A 19,270-nucleotide genomic window follows, 5' to 3' on the forward strand; every position below is an offset into this window, starting at 1 on the left:
ATTTTAATAGATCTTACACGACACTATCCGTTAAAATATCAGATATATCACAAAAACAACACGAACACAAAAAAAACACGACACGAAATGCCATTGCCAGGTCTACTAAAAATAGAAGGCCTGATAAAAAAAAAAAAAAAAAACAATAATAAAGATCCGACGGTTGCAAATACTCCAAATATCATAGAATGTTTGAAAATCTTGACCACGTTAATAAGCGTAATTTATATTTTTCTAGTCGAAAAGTAAATAATTTGTTAGAAATTTGCCGACGGCGCTCACTAAGTTGCGCGCCCTTCTGCCGTGCTTCGAATCCAAATCACAATGATATCGATACCTGTCCCAATCTCCTCTCCCAGCTCCAGGTAACTTTCCAATCCCAAAACCCTAATTTTTTTCCCCCAAATTTGAGTTCCTCAGCTGCTCCTGCACTTGAATTATTCTCTTATTCCTTCGTTTCTCTGATTAATGCTAAAGTATGATTCTTTTGGATTGCCGCAATGTTGGTAGGGTTTTGAGTCAATCAGAGTGATGCATTTTTCGTTTTGAATTGTTTAAATTTTTTGTGTTATGAATTTGATTTGTCATATTTTGGGAATGTTAACTATTAGGGTTTTGATGATGGAAATAATTGGCAAAACAGGTTCCGGGTATCATCGATTCTTTGTTAGTGTATGATATTGCTCGTTTCGTCTTTCGTTTGGGTGTTCGAGAGGGTTCCTTTGGCTGTACATTTTGATGGATAAGGAGGAGAATGCTACTAGTGATGGTGATCATGAGGAGGCTTCTCAGTATGAACTAGCTGTGTGTCCCGAAGAAGACATGGAAGAAGATGTCGAGGATGAGGAAGAGGATGACGAAGATGAGGAGGTGGAGGAGGACAATGAGGATGAGGAAGAGAATGTCTTGAGTTTTATAGATGGGATTAATCCTTTGGATCTTGTGGAAGATGATGGTGGTGACCAACTTTATCAGCGACTTCTGGGGGCGGATTATGAGGCTTTAGCTGAGAGAAAGAGAAAAGCACTTGTGGACAGCCGGCCCGAAGGTTCGGTTAAGAAGGCCAGGCGGGAGGATCTTACTGGAGCAAGCATGGAGGAAATAATGGAGGCCATGAATTATGGTATGCAAAGGAGATCAAGGAAGTCTAAGAAAAGGGGTAGGCGAAAAGGATCAACGAAGAAGCTAACCCCCGAGATTAATAGAATGCTTGGTGAAGCTAATCTTCACTATGCATTTGGCCGTTTTGAAGAGGCCATACCAATCTTGACAGAAGTTGTAAAGAAAGCACCAGATTTGCCTGACTCGTATCATACACTTGGAATTATCCATGACAATCTTGGTAATGAGTTGGATGCCTTGAATTGCTACAGAATTGCTGCATTTTTAGCACCAAGAGATCCAGCTCTTTGGGAACTGCTTTTTGACCGGTTCAATAAACGAGGCAACAGTCATGATGCGATTTATTGCCTTTCAAGAGCAATATCAGCAGATCCTAAAAATGTTAGTCTGAAATTTGATCGTGCTTCACTTTATGTTAAGCTTGGAGATTATCAGAAAGCGGCAGCATCTTATGAACAGATAGTACAAGCCTATCCTGATAATGTTGAAGCACTCAAGACGGGAGCAATGACGTATGAAAGATGTGGTCAGCAAGAGCGTTCTATACAGATTCTAGAGGACTATCTCAGAAATCATCCAACTGAAGCTGATCTTAGTGTCATTGATCTGCTGGCTTCCATACTTATGGAAAATAACTCACATAAGGAAGCCCTTCAGCATATTGAGCATGCACAACTGGTATTCTGTTCAGAAAAAGAGATGCCTCTGGCAATGACAACTAAAGCAGGAATATGCCATGCTTACCTCGGAAATATGGAGAAGGCAGAAAGTATTTTTAGTGCTCTTGATGAGAAGAGTGCAGATAATGCTGACTTGATTGCTAAAGTTGCAGAGTCATATATGAGTCTTGGGCATCATAGTTCTGCGTTGAAGTATTATTTGATGTTGAAAGGAAATGTCGAATTTAATAATGGCTTTATAATTATGAAAATCGCTCAATGTCATTTGTCATTGAATGACAGAGTACAGGCAATTTTGTGCTTCTACGAAGCTTTAAAGACATTTGAAGATGATATTGAGGCTCGATTAACACTGGCTTCTATTCTTGTTGAAGAAGCCAGAGAAGATGAAGCCATTTTGTTGCTATCTCCTCCGAAAATTCTACATCGTATGGACCCCCAAACGGATAAATCAGAACCATGGTGGTGCAATGGGAAGGTGAAACTGAAGCTTTGCGACATCTACCGAGCTAAGGGGATGACCAAGGAATTTGTAGATACAATCTATCATCTGGTACACGAGTCACTGAGCATTGAATCACTTCAGCAAAAGGTGAAAGTGAAAAGGAGGCTCACAAAAACTGTCCTGTTAGAAAGAGTCAAAGTCCTGGAGGATCACCAAAAAGAGAACCTATTGTGCAGATCTAGACCAGTAGCTCCTGCTTCAGATCTGCTTAAAGCTGCAAGAGCGAAGAAGTTGCTTCAGAAGAAGGCAAAAGTAAAGGAAGATAAGAGAGCTGAGGCCATGGCTTCTGGAGTTGACTGGCAAAGTGATGATTCAGATGATGATCCTCCGGAAGAAATACATAAAGAACCTCCCCTGCCAGATCTTCTCAAGGATAAAGAGTATAACGACCTCATAATAGATTTGTGTAAGTCACTGGCCTCCTTGCAAAGATATTGCGAAGCATTGGAGATAATAAATCTTTTCTTGAAGGCGACTCGCAACATGTCTTCTGTTGCGGAAGAACTCAGGTCTCTTGGAGCTCAAATTGCATACAACACACCTGATCCTGAGCATGGGGTTAACTGTGTAAAATACATTGCAGACCAGCATCCATATAGCAATGCTGCCTGGAATTGCTATTACAAAGTAATTACCAGATTAGATGACTGGTATGCGAGGCATTACAAGTTTCTACGCAATAAGAGAGACAAACTCAAAGACTGTGCACCTCCCAGTCTCATTTCTGGGCATCATTTTACTAAAAAAAGCCGTCATCAAGATGCCGTGAGAGAATACCTAGAAGCTTATAAATTATTGCCAGAGAATCCCCTTATTAATCTCTGTGTTGGTACTGCCTTAGTCAACTTAGCCCTTGGACATAGACTTCAGAATAGGCACCAGTGTGTTGCACAAGGCTTAGCATTCCTCCACAACAACTTGCAGCTTTGTGAATTCAGCCAGGAGGCATTTTACAACATAGCCAGGGCGTACCATCAAGTCGGCCTTGTGACTCTGGCAGCTTGGCATTATGACAAAGTTCTTGCAATGCAAGTGAAGGATTACCCCATGCCAAAGCTTCCCCATGAAAAGCCAGAGTCTGCTGAAAATAAAAAATCGGGTTACTGTGACCTTCGCAGAGAAGCAGCTTTTAATTTGCATCTCATCTACAAAAAAAGTGGAGCGGTTGATCTTGCTCGAACCATCTTAAGAGATCACTGCACTTTCTGAGTATGCAACTCTACATTAAAACATTAGAATTCGGTTGCTTTTTGTTCTTGGTCTTAAGTATGTGAAATAATAACAGTAAAATTCCTTTGCTTGTTGCAGGAATTATGTTCCTGATCTCAGGTATTGCGACTGTTTGAATGAGAGGGTGGCTTCCTACTCCCTAGTTGATCTCTTCAGTTCTCTCGAAAAGGCCTATTAACGGTTTTCCGTGGTCTAATCTGCTGAGAAATGGGAGGGAAACACTAAAAGAAAGGTATGTGATCCACTCAGCAATTTGTACATGACATTACTGCAAAGCCAGTGTTAAATCCCTTATTTCATGTCCAAAACAAGGGCCAACCTGATATTTATTTCATTACTTCACAGTCCATCTCTCTGTCTCCGCCTCAAATATATAATATCCTCACACAAGGGGTTTCAATAGATTAGAGACCAGATTCGAAACGTTACTTTCAAACGTTTTGTATCAATAAAAAACGATGGAAGTTGAGAACTTGCAAGTGAATTATATGAAATTTGATTTAATATGATATAGATTGATGGTATTGTTCCAAAATTACTTTTTATCTTGGCTAGGTTATGATTTTAGTTCATGTAATTTGAGTGAAGTTTTACTTTGGTTCTTATGGTTTGAGGCTTGAGCTGTCGCGCGATTTGACTCAGTTTACTAAGTGTAACAATTCAAGGACAATGACCTACTTTTGTCAATCTATTCTATCTATTTAGCTCGTGAGTGACATGTGTCCTTCGCATTGATACTTAAGAAGGAAAGTGCAGGTTGATATTCCTATACTACCCTTGTTGGTCCCGAGGATTGAGCTCGTGAGTGACATGTGTCCTTCGCATTGATACTTAAGAAGGAAAGTGCAGGTTAATATTCCTATACTACCCTTGTTGGTCCCGAGGGATGGAGGAGGTTAGGTTAGCCTAAAGATGGTTATTGGTTCAACTGTTCAAGGACGCGGGTTGCCCCTGAATTCTCAGAGTAAGAAGAGGTAGAGAAAATGTCTTGAGCCAATGTTCGAGTACCTGGCGCCACAGCCAAAAATACAAAGTACCGTAATCATTCTTTGGCCTATTTGTTTTCTTTTTCCGCTAGGTCAGATGCCACTATTACTCGTGGTGAAAAACTACATTTGTGTAAATTGTCATACAACGCCCCCCACATTTATGTAATTTGATGATCTTTTTCGCTTTGACTTTGGCTCTTTTATTTCCCATTTACCCATACTTCAGACAGATTCTTGCAGTCAAGAGACATCCCGTAACAATTATCTAACAAACAATAGTTTGTTATATGAAAGGGAAGTGTTATTGGCACTTCAAAAATCTCATTATACACTCTTCAAAAGTGTATTTTTCTTCCTAACTATAGAAAGTTTGGAGTGTATGGAGTGCCAATAACAATTCTCATATGAAATTAAAACAATCATTTATATCATCGATAGTGTTGTTGAGACAATATATTAATTGCAAAAGAGTCTCTTCATATTTTCCCGTACTTTTGACCTTTTGTTCTTTGTCTATTTTGTACCTAATGGGACCCTCAACACTCAAGGTCTAGAAATTCGAACCACTCAAATTGAATTAGACGTCCTCATTGATTCATTTCGCTGGTTCATCACACAAGTTAAGGGCTTCAAATTTTCTTTCAAACAAAACCAACTGCTTGGATTTTCTGATTCTTAAGCTTTGAACACTAAGGTTCGGAGGGGATCCAAATTCAACTGCCAAGTCCTAAGCAAATTAGATTGATGCCGCGTGTATATCTAAATTGCATGATACCCGGCTGAAGGTTGGGTCGACATAAATAAATGGATGGAACACCAACTTTGTGGGCCCATGAAATTATGAGAAGCCCACATTTAACCTACCTTTGTGGAATCTCATAATTGGATCCTTGATTTTAGCGACAAAATGAAGCTTCTAGTACTCATGTGCTTTCAAACCCAAATTTAGAAAGGGTAGTGTTACCTACACGTCATTTTTTATATTATGTACATCTTCTAATTTTCAAATTTTAGATACTAATTAAAGATGATCAAATAACAAAAATTAAGAAACGGTGTGTGGAAAGTAAAAAGAAATGTGTGAATAGTAGCACCTTTTAAGAAAATAATCTACATAAAAACTAGTTCATCGCTATTGTGGTGTTTCAATTCAATATACAATATTATGTATTGTTCTGCTATACTAATTTTCTCTCTTTTCCAAAATAGATCTAAAAACTCCATAGCCATCGGCGCTTACTGTGACTTGGGGCGGTGACACCCCCTTTTGCTAGCCTTCCTCCTTCCTTTTTTTTATTGATTGTTGCAATTTTTTTTTCGTTTTAGTATTTCTGTCTATAAGTGCCTCCTTGTTGAGGTTATTAGTGACTATCTCCTAATAGTTATTTTAATTTTGTATTCATGTGATATGAGCTTATATTGGGTCTACTTCACTGTTTCTGGTGATTTTGCTAATGGTGTTGATCACAAAATTCATATTGGTATGGACACTAATTGGTTCTTTTCCAGTTCCTCTTTGGAGTCGGAGCTACTCATTGTCAAAGAGTGTTCTCATATTTGTTATATAGCAATTTTTTCACACAAAATTTCTTTAAGTGCCAAATCGTGAAGTGTTTGACCCTTTTCACCTAGAATGGAGTTAATTTGGATTTGGAGTGTCATCTCAATTTTTTGAGTTTGGGTGTGGATGAATTCAAGATTTGGATGCTTCTTGCCCTCAAATCCACCAATATGGTGGCAAATAGTTTGGCCAAGTTGACGTTTTATGTTTTGTTGAAATCTCTTTGGATTTAAGAGATTATATCCAGAATATTATTGTTGTCTAAAAAAATATACAATATTATGTGTAAGGTTTTTTTTTATTTGTTCATTTTAAATCGGAAAAACATGCAGCAATAAACTCTTTTCATATAAAATATTTTCGAAATTGAGCCAATAAGATCAGATCATCTTGCTCTAAATTAGTGTAATAATTTTGAACTCTTTCCCTACCCTATAATAGTATTAAAAAAAAAAAAAAAAACTATACCATCTCGCTCAATCTCTTCAGGTTTGCCTAAAGTGTAGGTCCTGATTTCATGTGCTTATTAAGTTTATGGTTCCTCAGAATTGGAGCACGTATGGTTTTTACTCTCAACCAAAATGTTGTGTACAACAAACAAAAAGACAGTATGTTGTGAGGTGTAGATCACTAACCAAAAGAAATTTGTGACATGATAGTGGACAGTCGCCTACCATGTCAATGTCACGATCGAGGAGAAAAGTAAAGATCATACTTCGTTGTCGATCGTTTGGATCTTTTCGATCAGGAGGTGGATTATTTGCCTTTTCATTGTCATACTTTTTTTATGTTCTTTTATGATGTGTGATCAGGATTAAATCACGTTAATATTTTATATTAATTTTTTATAGAAATAATAAAACAAAAAGTAATAGAAATATAAAATATTGACGTGATTTAACCGTGACCACATAAACATGAGGATATGAGAAGAGTATGAAAATAAGAGGGCAAAGAATTCACCTCCTTTCGATTACACCCCAAAAATTTGGATATTTTTTATTATACAAGCGACATAGGAGCAGGAGAGATGGAACAAGAATTACGTGTGCACGAGCAAATAGCTCTTAACTACTCAAACTATTCTTGTCCTGCTTCATTTAGTCTAGGACATAATATGGCACCCCACTAAACATTGCACTATTTTTGACCTACTTAGTCCAAGTAGTCAAGTCAATTCAGCTTAGTTATGAATCTAGTCTAGTTTGAGATAGTTCGGTACAACAAACGCACCTTAAGTAGTTACAGTTAACTTGTTTATATTAAAGTATTACTTCTTACTAAAAATTGTATCACTGTAGTTGGGGAAATGGATCTCCAAATGTTATATATTTTGGACTTGTAGTTGCTCTAAACAAACTTATGGTGTAAATGGGTAGAGCTTCAAGCTACTGATTTAAGCAAATGGCTCGTTTTCACGATGGATAACAAATCCACCCTTGTCACCCTTAAATTTTCTTTTATATTTGTATTAAGAGATAATTAGACCAATGATCTCTAATCTTTAGCGGAATGCAGCTTTGGTCTCTAAACTAAAATATCGCTAGCATTAGTCCATAAACTTGTTATAATGTGGAGCAATGTTCCTTTAGCTAAAGTCATTAGAATTTTCATTTGTTTTTTTCTTAGGAATGGTATTTAATCTAAAAAAAATCCTTTTACTAATTAATCACCTTATAAATTCAATTCGGTACAGGCGATACATATAAGACTATGGATCAGAAAATATCCAGAAAGACAAACCCTCTAGTTATATATTTATAAATTATAATAACCGTAGAGAATTGTTATTGGCACTTCAAAAATCTCATTTTACACTCCAAACTTTTTATATTTAGAAAAAAATATACTTGTAAGGAGTGTAAAATGAGATTTTTGGAATACCAATAACACTTCCCTAACCGTAGAGTTAATGCAAAAATGCAACTTCAAACATCGATAATCCCTTTTGTTTCCTCACATTTTGTTTGTACTAAGAATATGCACAACACCAAAGGCCACATGCAAGGGACAATACTTGCCTAGACTTAAAAGTTATCGTTTCGGTACTGCTGCATGGGAACTAGTTTATTGGACCGTCTAAGATCTTGCCAAAGAAAGCCGAAAGTTATGCATGTGCATGCAGACATGGATTTACAACACTGAGGAGGTCACTTCCAAATTATTCAAATTAATTTAACCCCCCATGATTAGTTTATACTTGATCAAGTACTCTATGCATTGTCATTAGACATAACTAATTATTGTCTATTTAATTAGAAAAACGTTTCCAGTTTTCACTCTTATTTTCCAGTCAAGTATATTATACGTCTAACTTGTTCATCAAATCGACCATAAATATTCGTGCCTTTAGAGTTTTTGTTTTACAACTCATCTCATGTCTTTTTTTAATCGATGGTTGAGAATAGTGGTAGAGTTAGAATTTTAGCTTGAAAATGGTCAAAAAGTCTCAATCCGAAACGCTTTTATGATCTTACAAAAATTATTATGCTGTGTGGTGAGCAACCGACTTCCATTGTTTGGGTCAGACATAGTATTGTCCTCATAATCCTTTTCCTTACACTTAAACCTCAACCCCGAACCTCCGTAACTTTCTAGTTTCTTCCTCTCTCCCTCCACTGATCCTCATATCAGAGGCTTCCTCAAAATTTACAAGTAAACGGATTGCTTGAACTCTATAGGAGCCACCAACCTCAAATCAAACCCCATGAAATAAATTAAAGTAAAAACGTCAGATTGAGAACCTAAGCATACAGAAAAACCTTAAAAATCATAAGCATACAACTAAATTTTCTGAGTAAAAAAATATTAAGATGGGCCTGGAACCATCTGGTCGCTTCATGGCTTTGCCTCTGGTTAAGAAGGGGTTGAACGCTTGAATTGTAAGCTCTTTTGTGTCCTTATGTTGAAAGTAGAGATATAATCGAATTACGGAGTCATGTGTTCAGCACAAAGAGATGTAACCAAATTAAGAACTAATTAATGTTACATATTATACTAGAAACATTATACTTATAGGACATGCAAAATTATGTCTTCGTACAATCATTTACTTTCGATGTCTGGCAAACTTAAGACAGAGGGCTTGAATCTATAAATTCCTTGTGACAAAGTAACGCCGTGAAGGCGTTCAAAAAAAAAAAAAAAAAAAAAAAAGTAACGCCGTGAAAATAACAGAATTAATGACGACGATTGACTTGCCAATATTTCACGGCAAGTCAGAGATGTTTCTGCATGCTTTGTCATGATTGATGCCTCCATTTTTATTCGTCAATGAGAAAAACCAAAGCCAAAGCCATGCCTATTGACTGTTACTGATGAGCCTAACATCATTTGACTCTAAATTTGTAAAATCTTGAGGCAGAATATAATACTATATAAATACATATATTTTTTTAGCGAGTTTTGAACATTAAGCGTTAAAAAAGATTGAAATTTAAAACAAAGCTAATGTTGGATTACATATTGATTTTAATCCTTTGAACTGTACTTTAATTAAAATTAATATTCTACTTTTGTTATTTAATGTGTATTTTATTTTATTTTCTTTTTCACATTAAAATTTTGATTTTATTAATATGCATATTTTAGTTCTTCCAATTATAAATAAACCTAGATGAGAAAACATTAAATGAAATTAGTGACACATAAGAAAAACATATAAATACATAAGTGTACAAAAATGATTGTACCAAAATATATAAATTAAGAATTCAAAAAAAATATATAAATTAACTTTTTTTTTACCGAAATGTTTGTACTATTAGAATGAATTAGTATATCTAAATGTTTGTATCAAAATATCTGTATTGAATTATATTTTAATGAGTTTCTATACTTGTATGTGTATAAAAATGACTGTACCAATAATTAATAATTAAAAAATATATATATATATATAAATTAACTTTTTTTTACCAAAATGTTTGTATCAAAATATATCATAATGAATTAGTATACTTAAATGTTTGTATCATAATGTCTGTGCTAAATTATATTATAATGAGTTTGTATACTAAAATATATGTACGGAAATGTATTATAATAAATTAGTGTAGACTTAAAGAAATCATGAAATTATAAAATTATAAAAAAAAGACATGGAATTTAAATGCTGGCATTTAAATAGAATTATGAGACCAATATTTGAGTCTTGCATGAGAAATTATCTAAACTTCATCTTATTTAAAGATTAAAATCAAGTTTTCTTTATTTTATATGTTATACTGCATTTGTTATCTATGAAAATCGAGTTTAAAACCCCACAAATAAAGTAAAATATCAGTATATACGTTAATTGATCTCCAATTGAAACCCTATAGATTAGAAAAATCAATTCACTCAACTATATATGAGCATAAATCTTAACTGCGAGTCCGTGGTGGATATCGATCGTCGTCAATTTAATTATGAATACTGCTTTGTGTCATATCATTCGTTTTGTTCTCAAGCCAAGTTGTCAACATATTTCTACACGTTGTGATGGTGGGTTGCATTGCTTTAATGGATTATTATTCTATTTTTAGTCCCTATCATGCATAAATATAGAAAATAAAAGAATTAAATACATAAGTTCGAGCACAACGATATTTTTACTGCACATTACGAAGTATTTTTAGTATGATGAAAATGTTTTAAATTTGAAAGCAATCCTTAGTAAAAATATAAATGAATCTTGAAAAAAAAATACTTATAGTTATTTATGAAAGAAGTACATAATTGGTGGTTTTTGCATGAAGCACCTCCAGTGTCTTTGAAACCCAAAAACACTTTTGGTTCAATCATTTTAAAAACAATTTCAAACGAGTCATTTTATCATTTAATTAATTAAGTCATGAAACGTACAACAACTCTAGAGTTTTCATTCATCAATTCATGTCACTGTTTGGGGAATCATTTTCAAGTGTCCAGTATTTAAGCAGGTATTTTACATGTTATAAAATAAAAAGAGACACATAAAAATATATATTTGTATTATGATATGTGAAATAATGAATACTGGGTACTTGAAAAAAATCTATCAACCGTTTGGGGATTAAATTAGGAATAGTCTTTAAAAATAATTAATGTCAGATACAACAGTTTGATGGCTACTATAATGTTAATTTTTTCCATACGAAAGTTAATTAAAGTTGTCTAATCAAAGTTTGATAATGCTTAGCTCCTGATCACTTGCCATTAATTGATGACAAAAAGGGAAAATGAACCTCATTGAATCCTTTTTCAAGGGATTCCGAGGATCTCGTGATTGAGATTGTTCATTATATATCGTAAGGTTAGAAATTATTTTAAAATTAAATTTAAATATAAATTATACTTAACGAAAACGGACCATATGACGTAATAAACGATCATAATCACGAAATCCTCCAATCCCTAGAAAAAAGATCCGGTGAGGATCCTTTTCCGATGAAAAGGGATGCAACCCGACGTCATTTCATAACACTAATGACTTGATCGTGTATTCTTTTTTAAACAAACAAGGTTAGAGCATTCACTTAGGCTCAGTTTGTTATTGTTTTTTTTTCCACCAAAAATTACTTCATTTTAAAGTTAAATAGTAAAAAAAATATTTGATAAAAATAAAATATACTACCTTTTTTTTTTTAAAGCAATGACCTTCATATATCCGTTTTAAAAAACAACTTATAAGTTGTTTTTAAAAACTATTTTAATAAAAAACGGAGTTGAGCCTTTAGAATAGTTTTAATTCCTGTAATAAGCTCATTAATTTTAAACAATGACATTATTTATCCTTCCAGACACTGTTTTTACATTACTTTCATATTCACAACACTTTTAACCATACAGTTTATCAAACGCTCAACTGCTTTATTTTGCAGCTGATTATTCTTAAAGCACATCATAAACAATTTATTAAAAAAGCGCATCAATCCCAAATTGGCCCTTAGTATACAGTCTAGTGGTATTCTTTTTTACTTGCAAATGAGAGAGGTCTTAAGTTCAATTCTCGCTAAAGACGAGTTTGAACCATATTATTGTTAATCCATTATGAGGCTAAGTCCACCCCCATTCTTGTCCCTCAGTATAGATAATATCGTTTGATAAAAATAAAAAAAATAAAAAAAAGCCAAGATTGGAGCAAAGAAATCAGATGTAAATATTTTAACTATTTTACTAAAAATATTTTTTTTATACACCAAAAAAGTTAACAAAATCTCAACAGTAAAAGTAAAAGAAGAAACTTACCATGATGGACGGGTAAGAAGAACTGCGGGCACAAAAACAGAGCTACAGTGACTGACCCATGGGCTGGGCCCATAAGTAGCCCATAGCGTAAGCCCATCACAAAACAAAAGCGAGGGAACACTCACAATTTGTCGGTGCCATTAGCGAAAAGCCAAGGCCAAATCCTTAATTAACCCTTAATCCGAGGTCCCCAAACTATTAGTTAACTAACTAATATTATTCATATCATGTTTTTATACCATATTCTTATACCACCTTAGGTCCTTAGGTGGCATCTGATGTGGACAACTACATCATTTGAAAAAATTGTAAAACTCAAGGAAATGAAGGAATAAGACTTCTCCTCGTATACCACCATTATTATTTAATTAACAAGTTTTTCTTAATTATTAGCTTATTAAATACTGAAATAAATTTAAAAATTTTATTAATTCAAATGATGCGGATGTTCATATCAAATGCTGCCTACGATGATATGAAAATGTGATAAAAAACATTGTATGAATATGATTACTCCAAAATAATACCCTATAAAATTCATTCTCTTTCCCGCGGCTTTCAACGCGGTTCTGCTTTTGGCTTTTCCTCTCTCTCTCTCTCTCTCTCTCTCTCTCTCTCTCTCTCTAAATTTTGTGATCTGATTATTGAGTCGACTCTCTCTCTCTCTCTCTCTGGCTTTCGTTCCACAAATAGAGCCCTCCTCCTCCTCCTCCCAATTCCGAACATCGAATCCCACTCACATTTAGAATTTTTGATCTCCCGTCAGATCTCGCCGGAGCTCCAGTGATCTCGGGGCAGCTGCTCTTCGCTCTCTAGCCGGCCGATCATCGCCGTCGCATTGATATGAAGCTGCTGCGGAGGCGGAGTTGCTGTTGTGGGGGAAGATGAAGTTTTATATATCCACGACGGGGATAAAGAGGCTGACGATATCCAGCGCCGGCGCCGGGAAGGGATCTCCTTCGACGGCGGCGACTCGGAGGATTTCCGGCCGGACGGTCTTGCCGTTGTTGCTGGTGCTCGCGTTAGTTTTGCCCTTCCTTTTCGTTAGAATTGCGTTCATTGTCCTTGAATCTACCACTGCTTGCTCTTCCACGCTCGGTAACTCTCTCTCTCTCTCTAGCTTTTTTATTTTATTTATTTTAGTTTCTTAAAGTATTTAGGTAAAAATTATAAATTAATTGAAATATTTTAGAATTATCTGAAGAGGATTTTCGGGTTGCTGTGACGTGGTTGTACGTTTGGATTTGGTCGCTGCGTGCGTAATCGCAATTATGTAATAATCTGGCTGTCGGCTGTTGTACCTTATAAACTCTGATTTCTGAAGCGGATTTTCTTGCAAGTTTTGTTGTTTCTGAATACTAATGCTTTGAATGTACCTTGAATTCTGCTCTGCTGAAAATTCAGATTTATTACTTACTATTTTTATTTTTTTGGTTTTTTGTGTTTGGCTTTGGCAAATGCTGCAGACTGCGTAGGTTGGAGGTTTTTCAGCGGGAGTGACGAATCATTAGTAAGTGCTCCCCCACTACACTACTTTATTGACAATATTACCATTTCAATTTTACACATATATATATATATATATAAACAAATTATTTTGCACAAAATAGAAAAACTAAAAGATTTTTGTTTTGAAAGTGTTTTTAAAATAATTGAATTTTGGATGAACCATTATATGTTTCTTGTAGAAAGCATTTTAGGATTAACTCATTTTTTTAATAAGGGGTTTCAAAAATATTTTCATAAAAAACGTTTTCAGTTATTTATTTCTTCTGAAAAAACGATTGTATCTACATTAAGGGGGTCAGGGAGTGGGCTAAGTCTTACAATGAACTTACCATAATAATGTGGGTTAACTTCGCCTATGGCGAAAATCAAACATAAGATCTCACACTTTTAAGTAAACTCATTTTAAAATCACTTCTAAATACACTTATTATAATTAATGTGATAAACTATGACAAACATAAGTTAAACCAGTTGATTAGAATTGTGTGTCTGCTCATTATTTGGCGCACTCGTTTGAGGCGCATAATAGACCATATTTGACTATTGAACTTTATTAAGGCTAAATTTAGAAGAATATTTTAATTTTGATAAGAATATTTCTATACTTAGCTTGATTTTTCGTAATTGATAAATGGTATTTCTGGTAAATGATGTAGTTGGTGATGGCAATTTGGTACTAGGAAAATAGAGAGCACAGTCAGTGGATAAGCACATTTGAGGGAGTGTCGGTATTTGCCTTCACTCCCCGTCAGTTGCTTTTGTAGACGCGTGGCCAGTTGGTATTGCACTCATAGTATTCTCGTCAACTTGATCTTTAGAAATATTAAAATAAAAGCCAACAAGACATACAATAATTTGCCCAAAACGTCTATTTCGGGGGGAAGAGATCCTCTCCGGATCTCTCTCATCAAATCCATTAAATTCATTAATCCGAATTTTTGAAATTTGATCCAATAGCTATAAACAGAAGACTCTTATACAAATTATAATAATTATATCCGTTGAATCAAATTTTAATGGTCTAGATTAATGGATTGGGTCGCTTTGATGGGAAAGATCCGGAGAGGATCTCTTCCCTATTTCCAGAACCAGAACTGTGACTGCTTCCACTACGTCCATAAAACGTAATTGTCAGCCAAAGAAACATTCATTTAGCTTGAGTGGAACCAACTGGCATTACCATCTTTGTTTTTAGCCTTTTCATTTTCACATCAACACGGTTTGGTGCGATCAGACGGTTGTCATGTTACAGACGTGGATTAGGTTACTTGGCTAGGCTATTATGTCGGATTTTGAACCCACGTCCTTATAATTAGAGTAGAATAATCGTCTTTTCCGAAAGAAATAAAAAACGGTTATCATCAATGGCAGAGTCAACATAGGATCATTGGTTGCTCATAATCCCAATGTATATTTATCTGTATATTTGTATATGACTAACTGCTCATAACCCCAATGTATACGCAAATTGCGGCAAACTGAATAAAAAAAGAGTCAAAACGATGAATTACAAACTGCTTCTTTTGTACAACCCCCCGTATGGTTATTGTAAATTTTCTTCTTTCTTTCCTTTGTCGTTCTTATCTTATTTCTTGTGTGTGACCTTATGATGCGCAACAAGTGTTCGGTAAAAAGCCTCACTCGATAGTCATAAGCAAAAATTGACAAAACTCGGCATAAGTTGGCAGATACGCACCAGAAGCTCAACGAAATGATCCAATGAAGTTTTTTTTGGCCAATATTGTGACACCATTGTTATTAAACTCTGGCTCCGTCAATGGTTATCGTGCTCATTTAATCATCTAATAGGTATTGTTTTGATGTGGTTTAATGCTAATGAAGCTCAGAGAGGAGTTGACAAGAGCACTGCTGGAAGCAAAGGATGGTAACGTAAACAATAACGAGCAAGGGATCGAGTCGTTTAACCAGCTGGTCCAGGAGATGACGTTGAAGCAACAAGATGTCAAAGCATTCGCTTTCAAAACAAAGGCCATGGTAAAAACTCACTCGTTTTTAACTTTTTACTGGACTCACTCAATAGCTAGCGGTTAGTTTTGTTTCCGTTTCCTTTATTACTTTTGTGTGTTTTCTGGTAGGGTGATGCAATGTCTATTGTCTAGTCCACAATTTCGGGTTGGTAAATTGATCCAAAACCCTAACTTCCACCTACCCCTTTGGGATTATTGACCTAATAGTGTTTGTCTTGTACCTCGGTCTGGTCAACTCTCAAATAAATCTAATTTAATTTGTTTCTATTATTGCAATAATTAATTTAATTTGTTTGCATTATTACAAAATAATTGTATTAAGAAGACTCCTTGTCCATGTAGTGAACTTCTTTGGCATTTGTATGTTAAGGAAAAAAGGAGGATGATGACAGATATGTAAACTCATTGATTAATATGAATGAAAAAGAGATGGTCCAAAACCGGTGCAGCCAGTGTGTTGGAACCTAAGCTAGTCAGCTACCTGCTTCCAGTTTCAATTCAAAACAATTTCCATTTCTCTACCTACTCCTTGACCGTTTGTTCAAAACGAATACAATATTTCTCTAGCAGTAGTGGGTAGAATATACATTCGTGTTCCATTATTTTTGCTCAAGGTGTCCTTTTCTGATGACAGTAGATTGAAGATTGTTGTCCCATCACTATCCATGCCAATTTTCTTCCATGTTATGTTGTATTTATGCAAAATCTCGTAGTTAAGCGTCTTTCACTTAGATTACTTCACGTTCTACTTTCTAGTTCTTAGTAGGAACCTACCTTTGATCTGAATGTGCCAGCCTTTGGACCGCAAGAACTTTGAATGGCTGTAAAGTTTTGCAATTAAATTGCCGTGTTAACTTTTGCCACTTGTTGCTAGCTGCACTTAGTTGGACAAATGAGCTTTTTCAAGTTCAAAATTTGTCTTGAAGTAAAGTTCTAGTGGAGAGTTAAGATATGCATTCGTCAGCCCTATTGTAAATTTTTCTTTGAAAATTTTGAGATAAAGATAATATATGTTAAAATTCTGAAATTGAGTAGTAAATTCAAGAATATACAAGGGTGAAGTTTCTTATTGATCCATAGTAATTAGTTGTTTATGACTTGCTATCAGTTTGAATATCTGTTGATAATATTATACTAATTAATTAACTGAAGAATAGCTGCTTGTTTAATGCAGCTATCAAGAATGGAACACAAGGTTGAGTCAGCCAGACAGCGGGAATTAGTTTACTGGCACTTAGCCTCACATGGTGTGCCCAAGAGCATACATTGTCTTTGCCTCAAATTAGCTGAAGAATATGCTGTAAATGCAATAGCTCGATCTCGTTTACCTCCACCTGAATATATTTCTCGACTTTCCGATCCCTCCTTTCACCACCTTGTTCTTCTAACTGATAATGTCCTCGCAGCTTCTGTCGTTATCTCATCCACAGTCCAAAAATCAGCCAACCCTGAAAAATTGATTTTCCACATAGTGACTGACAAGAAAACTTATACTCCTATGCATGCATGGTTTGCAATTAATTCTTTTCAATCAGCAGTGGTGGAAGTTAAAGGGTTACACCAATACGACTGGTCTCAGGAAGTAAATGTTGGAGTCAAGGAGATGCTAGAGATCCACCGCCAGATTTGGAGACATTACTATAGAAATTTGAAAGATGATGACTTTGAGTCTGATGGAGAACATAAAAGATTCTTAGAAGCTCTGAGCCCCAGCTGCCTTTCCCTTATGAACCTTCTTCGAATTTATATCCCCGAGGTAATTGCTCTATTTCTTTCACAGATATTCCCTAAGGAATGGTTGATGTTGAATAGAATTTGTAACGATATCATTTAATTTTCATTGGACACACAGCTTTTTCCAGATCTCAACAAGATAGTGTTCTTGGACGATGATATTGTTGTACAGCAGGATCTATCTTCTTTGTGGGAACTGGATCTCAATGGAAATGTTGTTGGTGCAGTTGTCAACTCATGGTGTGGTGACAACTGTTGCCCGGGAAGAACTTACAATGACTACTTCAATTTTTCACACCCTATCATTTCATCCAACTTCAATCATGATCGTTGTGCGTGGCTGTATGGCATGAATGTCTTTGATCTTGCAGCTTGGCGGCGGACCAATATTACAGAAACATACCATCAATGGCTACAATTTGTAAGTATATTCTCACATCAGCCAGTATTTTGTGACTTGAAACTGCTTGTAAATAAGAAAACATTCATATTTCTGGACTCTTGAGACTCGATACCATGATACTAATATCTTATGTGCACTTCGCAGAACCAGAAGTCTGGGTTGATATTGTGGCATCCAGGAATAGTTCCGCCCGCCTTAATTGCATTTGAGGGTCATGTGCATCCTATTGACCCACTGTGGCATGTGGCTGGGTTAGGTTCTCGATCCCCAGAGGTTCCCGAAGACATATTGGAAGCTGCTTCCGTTATACACTTCAGTGGCCCAGCGAAGCCATGGCTCGAGATTGGGTTTCCAGGGGTACGAGGCTTGTGGAACAAGCATGTAAATTGTTCAAACAAGTTTGTTAGGAAATGTAGAATCATGGGGTGAAGAGGACGAAGTCCTTTAACCCTCCGATATTCATTTTGGGACAAATCCCGAAAGCAGAGTCTGGGGAAGCAGAGGGAAGAAGGTTTCGGCTTCAGTCTCTGCTCACACTCAGCTCTGGACACTTCAGATGGTGTTATTTCATGTTCATAAATCATAGTAGACAATAGCCGAAGAAGGTACGATGCGACTATACGATAGAATCAGGATGTTCAAATTCAACCTTCAATGCGTATAAGGGATGTAAAGCTTCATGGATGCATCTCTCTCTGACGTTATTTTGTAAATTTTACTCAGGTAACTGAAGTGCTTAGTTAATCAGTGATGAAACTTGTTAATAAGGCTTATCTACCATAATTGCTCAAGTTTTAGAGTAATCTTATTCCTGTTCTTTTTACTTGCTGTATTTTAAAAAGGAACAAAGAAAAGGAGAACAAGGCCGCCAATAAATAAATGGTTTGGGCGGTGCTAGCATCAATTGCTTATGCATCTTGTGCTTACGAGGCATTATTATAAATGGGTCTTGTAATGCATCTAACTGCTCAGTCACATGCCCATACAATAAGGGATGACGATGCGTTGTCAGCATTGCATAGACTTACTTTTGTTATTGTAAATTCTTTATTTCACGATTATAAAAGCATTCTTTACCACAACAATAAGTATGGTTGGTAGGCAAGAAAATTTTGGGTAAAGACAGTCTGATCACGTTATTAGTAGGACACTTCTTGCAAAAGCATGAGACTTTTGCCATTTTGATCTCATCTGATTCCACAAAGTTTTTATTTGATGCGAGAGTTACCCTAACTGCCTGAATACATAACGAAAGATGATGAAGTTGTTTTTGTTTGAAAGTGTTCTAACTAATGGTATACCATACGCATATAAAATGTATCCACGTTAATATTTTCAC

At 35.5% G+C, this 19,270-nt stretch overlaps 2 protein-coding genes across 6 annotated transcripts; both read left to right on the forward strand.

Moving 5' to 3' along the window:
* Positions 1-209: 209 nt before the first annotated feature.
* Positions 210-4,715, forward strand: LOC103947468 (general transcription factor 3C polypeptide 3-like). 4 transcript variants are annotated; one of them, XR_007256028.1, is made up of 4 exons: positions 210-365; positions 644-3,516; positions 3,616-3,769; positions 4,281-4,715. XR_007256028.1 is itself a non-coding variant. In XM_009358375.3 (3 exons), exon 2 carries the CDS (start codon positions 739-741, stop codon positions 3,514-3,516), a length of 2,778 nt encoding a protein of 925 aa, XP_009356650.1. In that variant the 5' UTR covers positions 210-365; positions 644-738; the 3' UTR covers positions 3,616-4,142. The 4 variants fall into 4 exon arrangements, 2 of the variants coding, with proteins under 2 accessions (XP_009356650.1, XP_009356651.1); XR_667275.3 differs by having other exon boundaries at positions 4,294-4,715; XM_009358375.3 differs by lacking the exon at positions 4,281-4,715 and having other exon boundaries at positions 3,616-4,142.
* An 8,168-nt stretch (positions 4,716-12,883) lies between these two features.
* LOC103947472 (probable galacturonosyltransferase 15) lies at positions 12,884-18,754 on the forward strand. Of its 2 annotated transcripts, none has more exons than XM_009358378.3 (6): positions 12,884-13,395; positions 13,764-13,807; positions 15,649-15,801; positions 16,969-17,550; positions 17,647-17,949; positions 18,076-18,754. In XM_009358378.3, the coding sequence occupies exons 1-6, from the start codon at positions 13,182-13,184 to the stop codon at positions 18,358-18,360; spliced, it is 1,581 nt and encodes a 526-aa protein (XP_009356653.2). In that variant the 5' UTR covers positions 12,884-13,181; the 3' UTR covers positions 18,361-18,754. The 2 variants fall into 2 exon arrangements, with proteins under 2 accessions (XP_009356653.2, XP_048434383.1); XM_048578426.1 differs by having other exon boundaries at positions 13,312-13,395; positions 15,654-15,801.
* The last annotated feature ends 516 nt before the right edge of the window (positions 18,755-19,270 follow it).

This window comes from the organism of the source record quoted next, unplaced genomic scaffold, assembly GCF_019419815.1.
Source record: "Pyrus x bretschneideri cultivar Hongxiangsu unplaced genomic scaffold, Pyrus_bretschneideri_v1 Contig12, whole genome shotgun sequence".
NCBI classification, from domain to species: domain Eukaryota; kingdom Viridiplantae; phylum Streptophyta; class Magnoliopsida; order Rosales; family Rosaceae; genus Pyrus; species Pyrus x bretschneideri.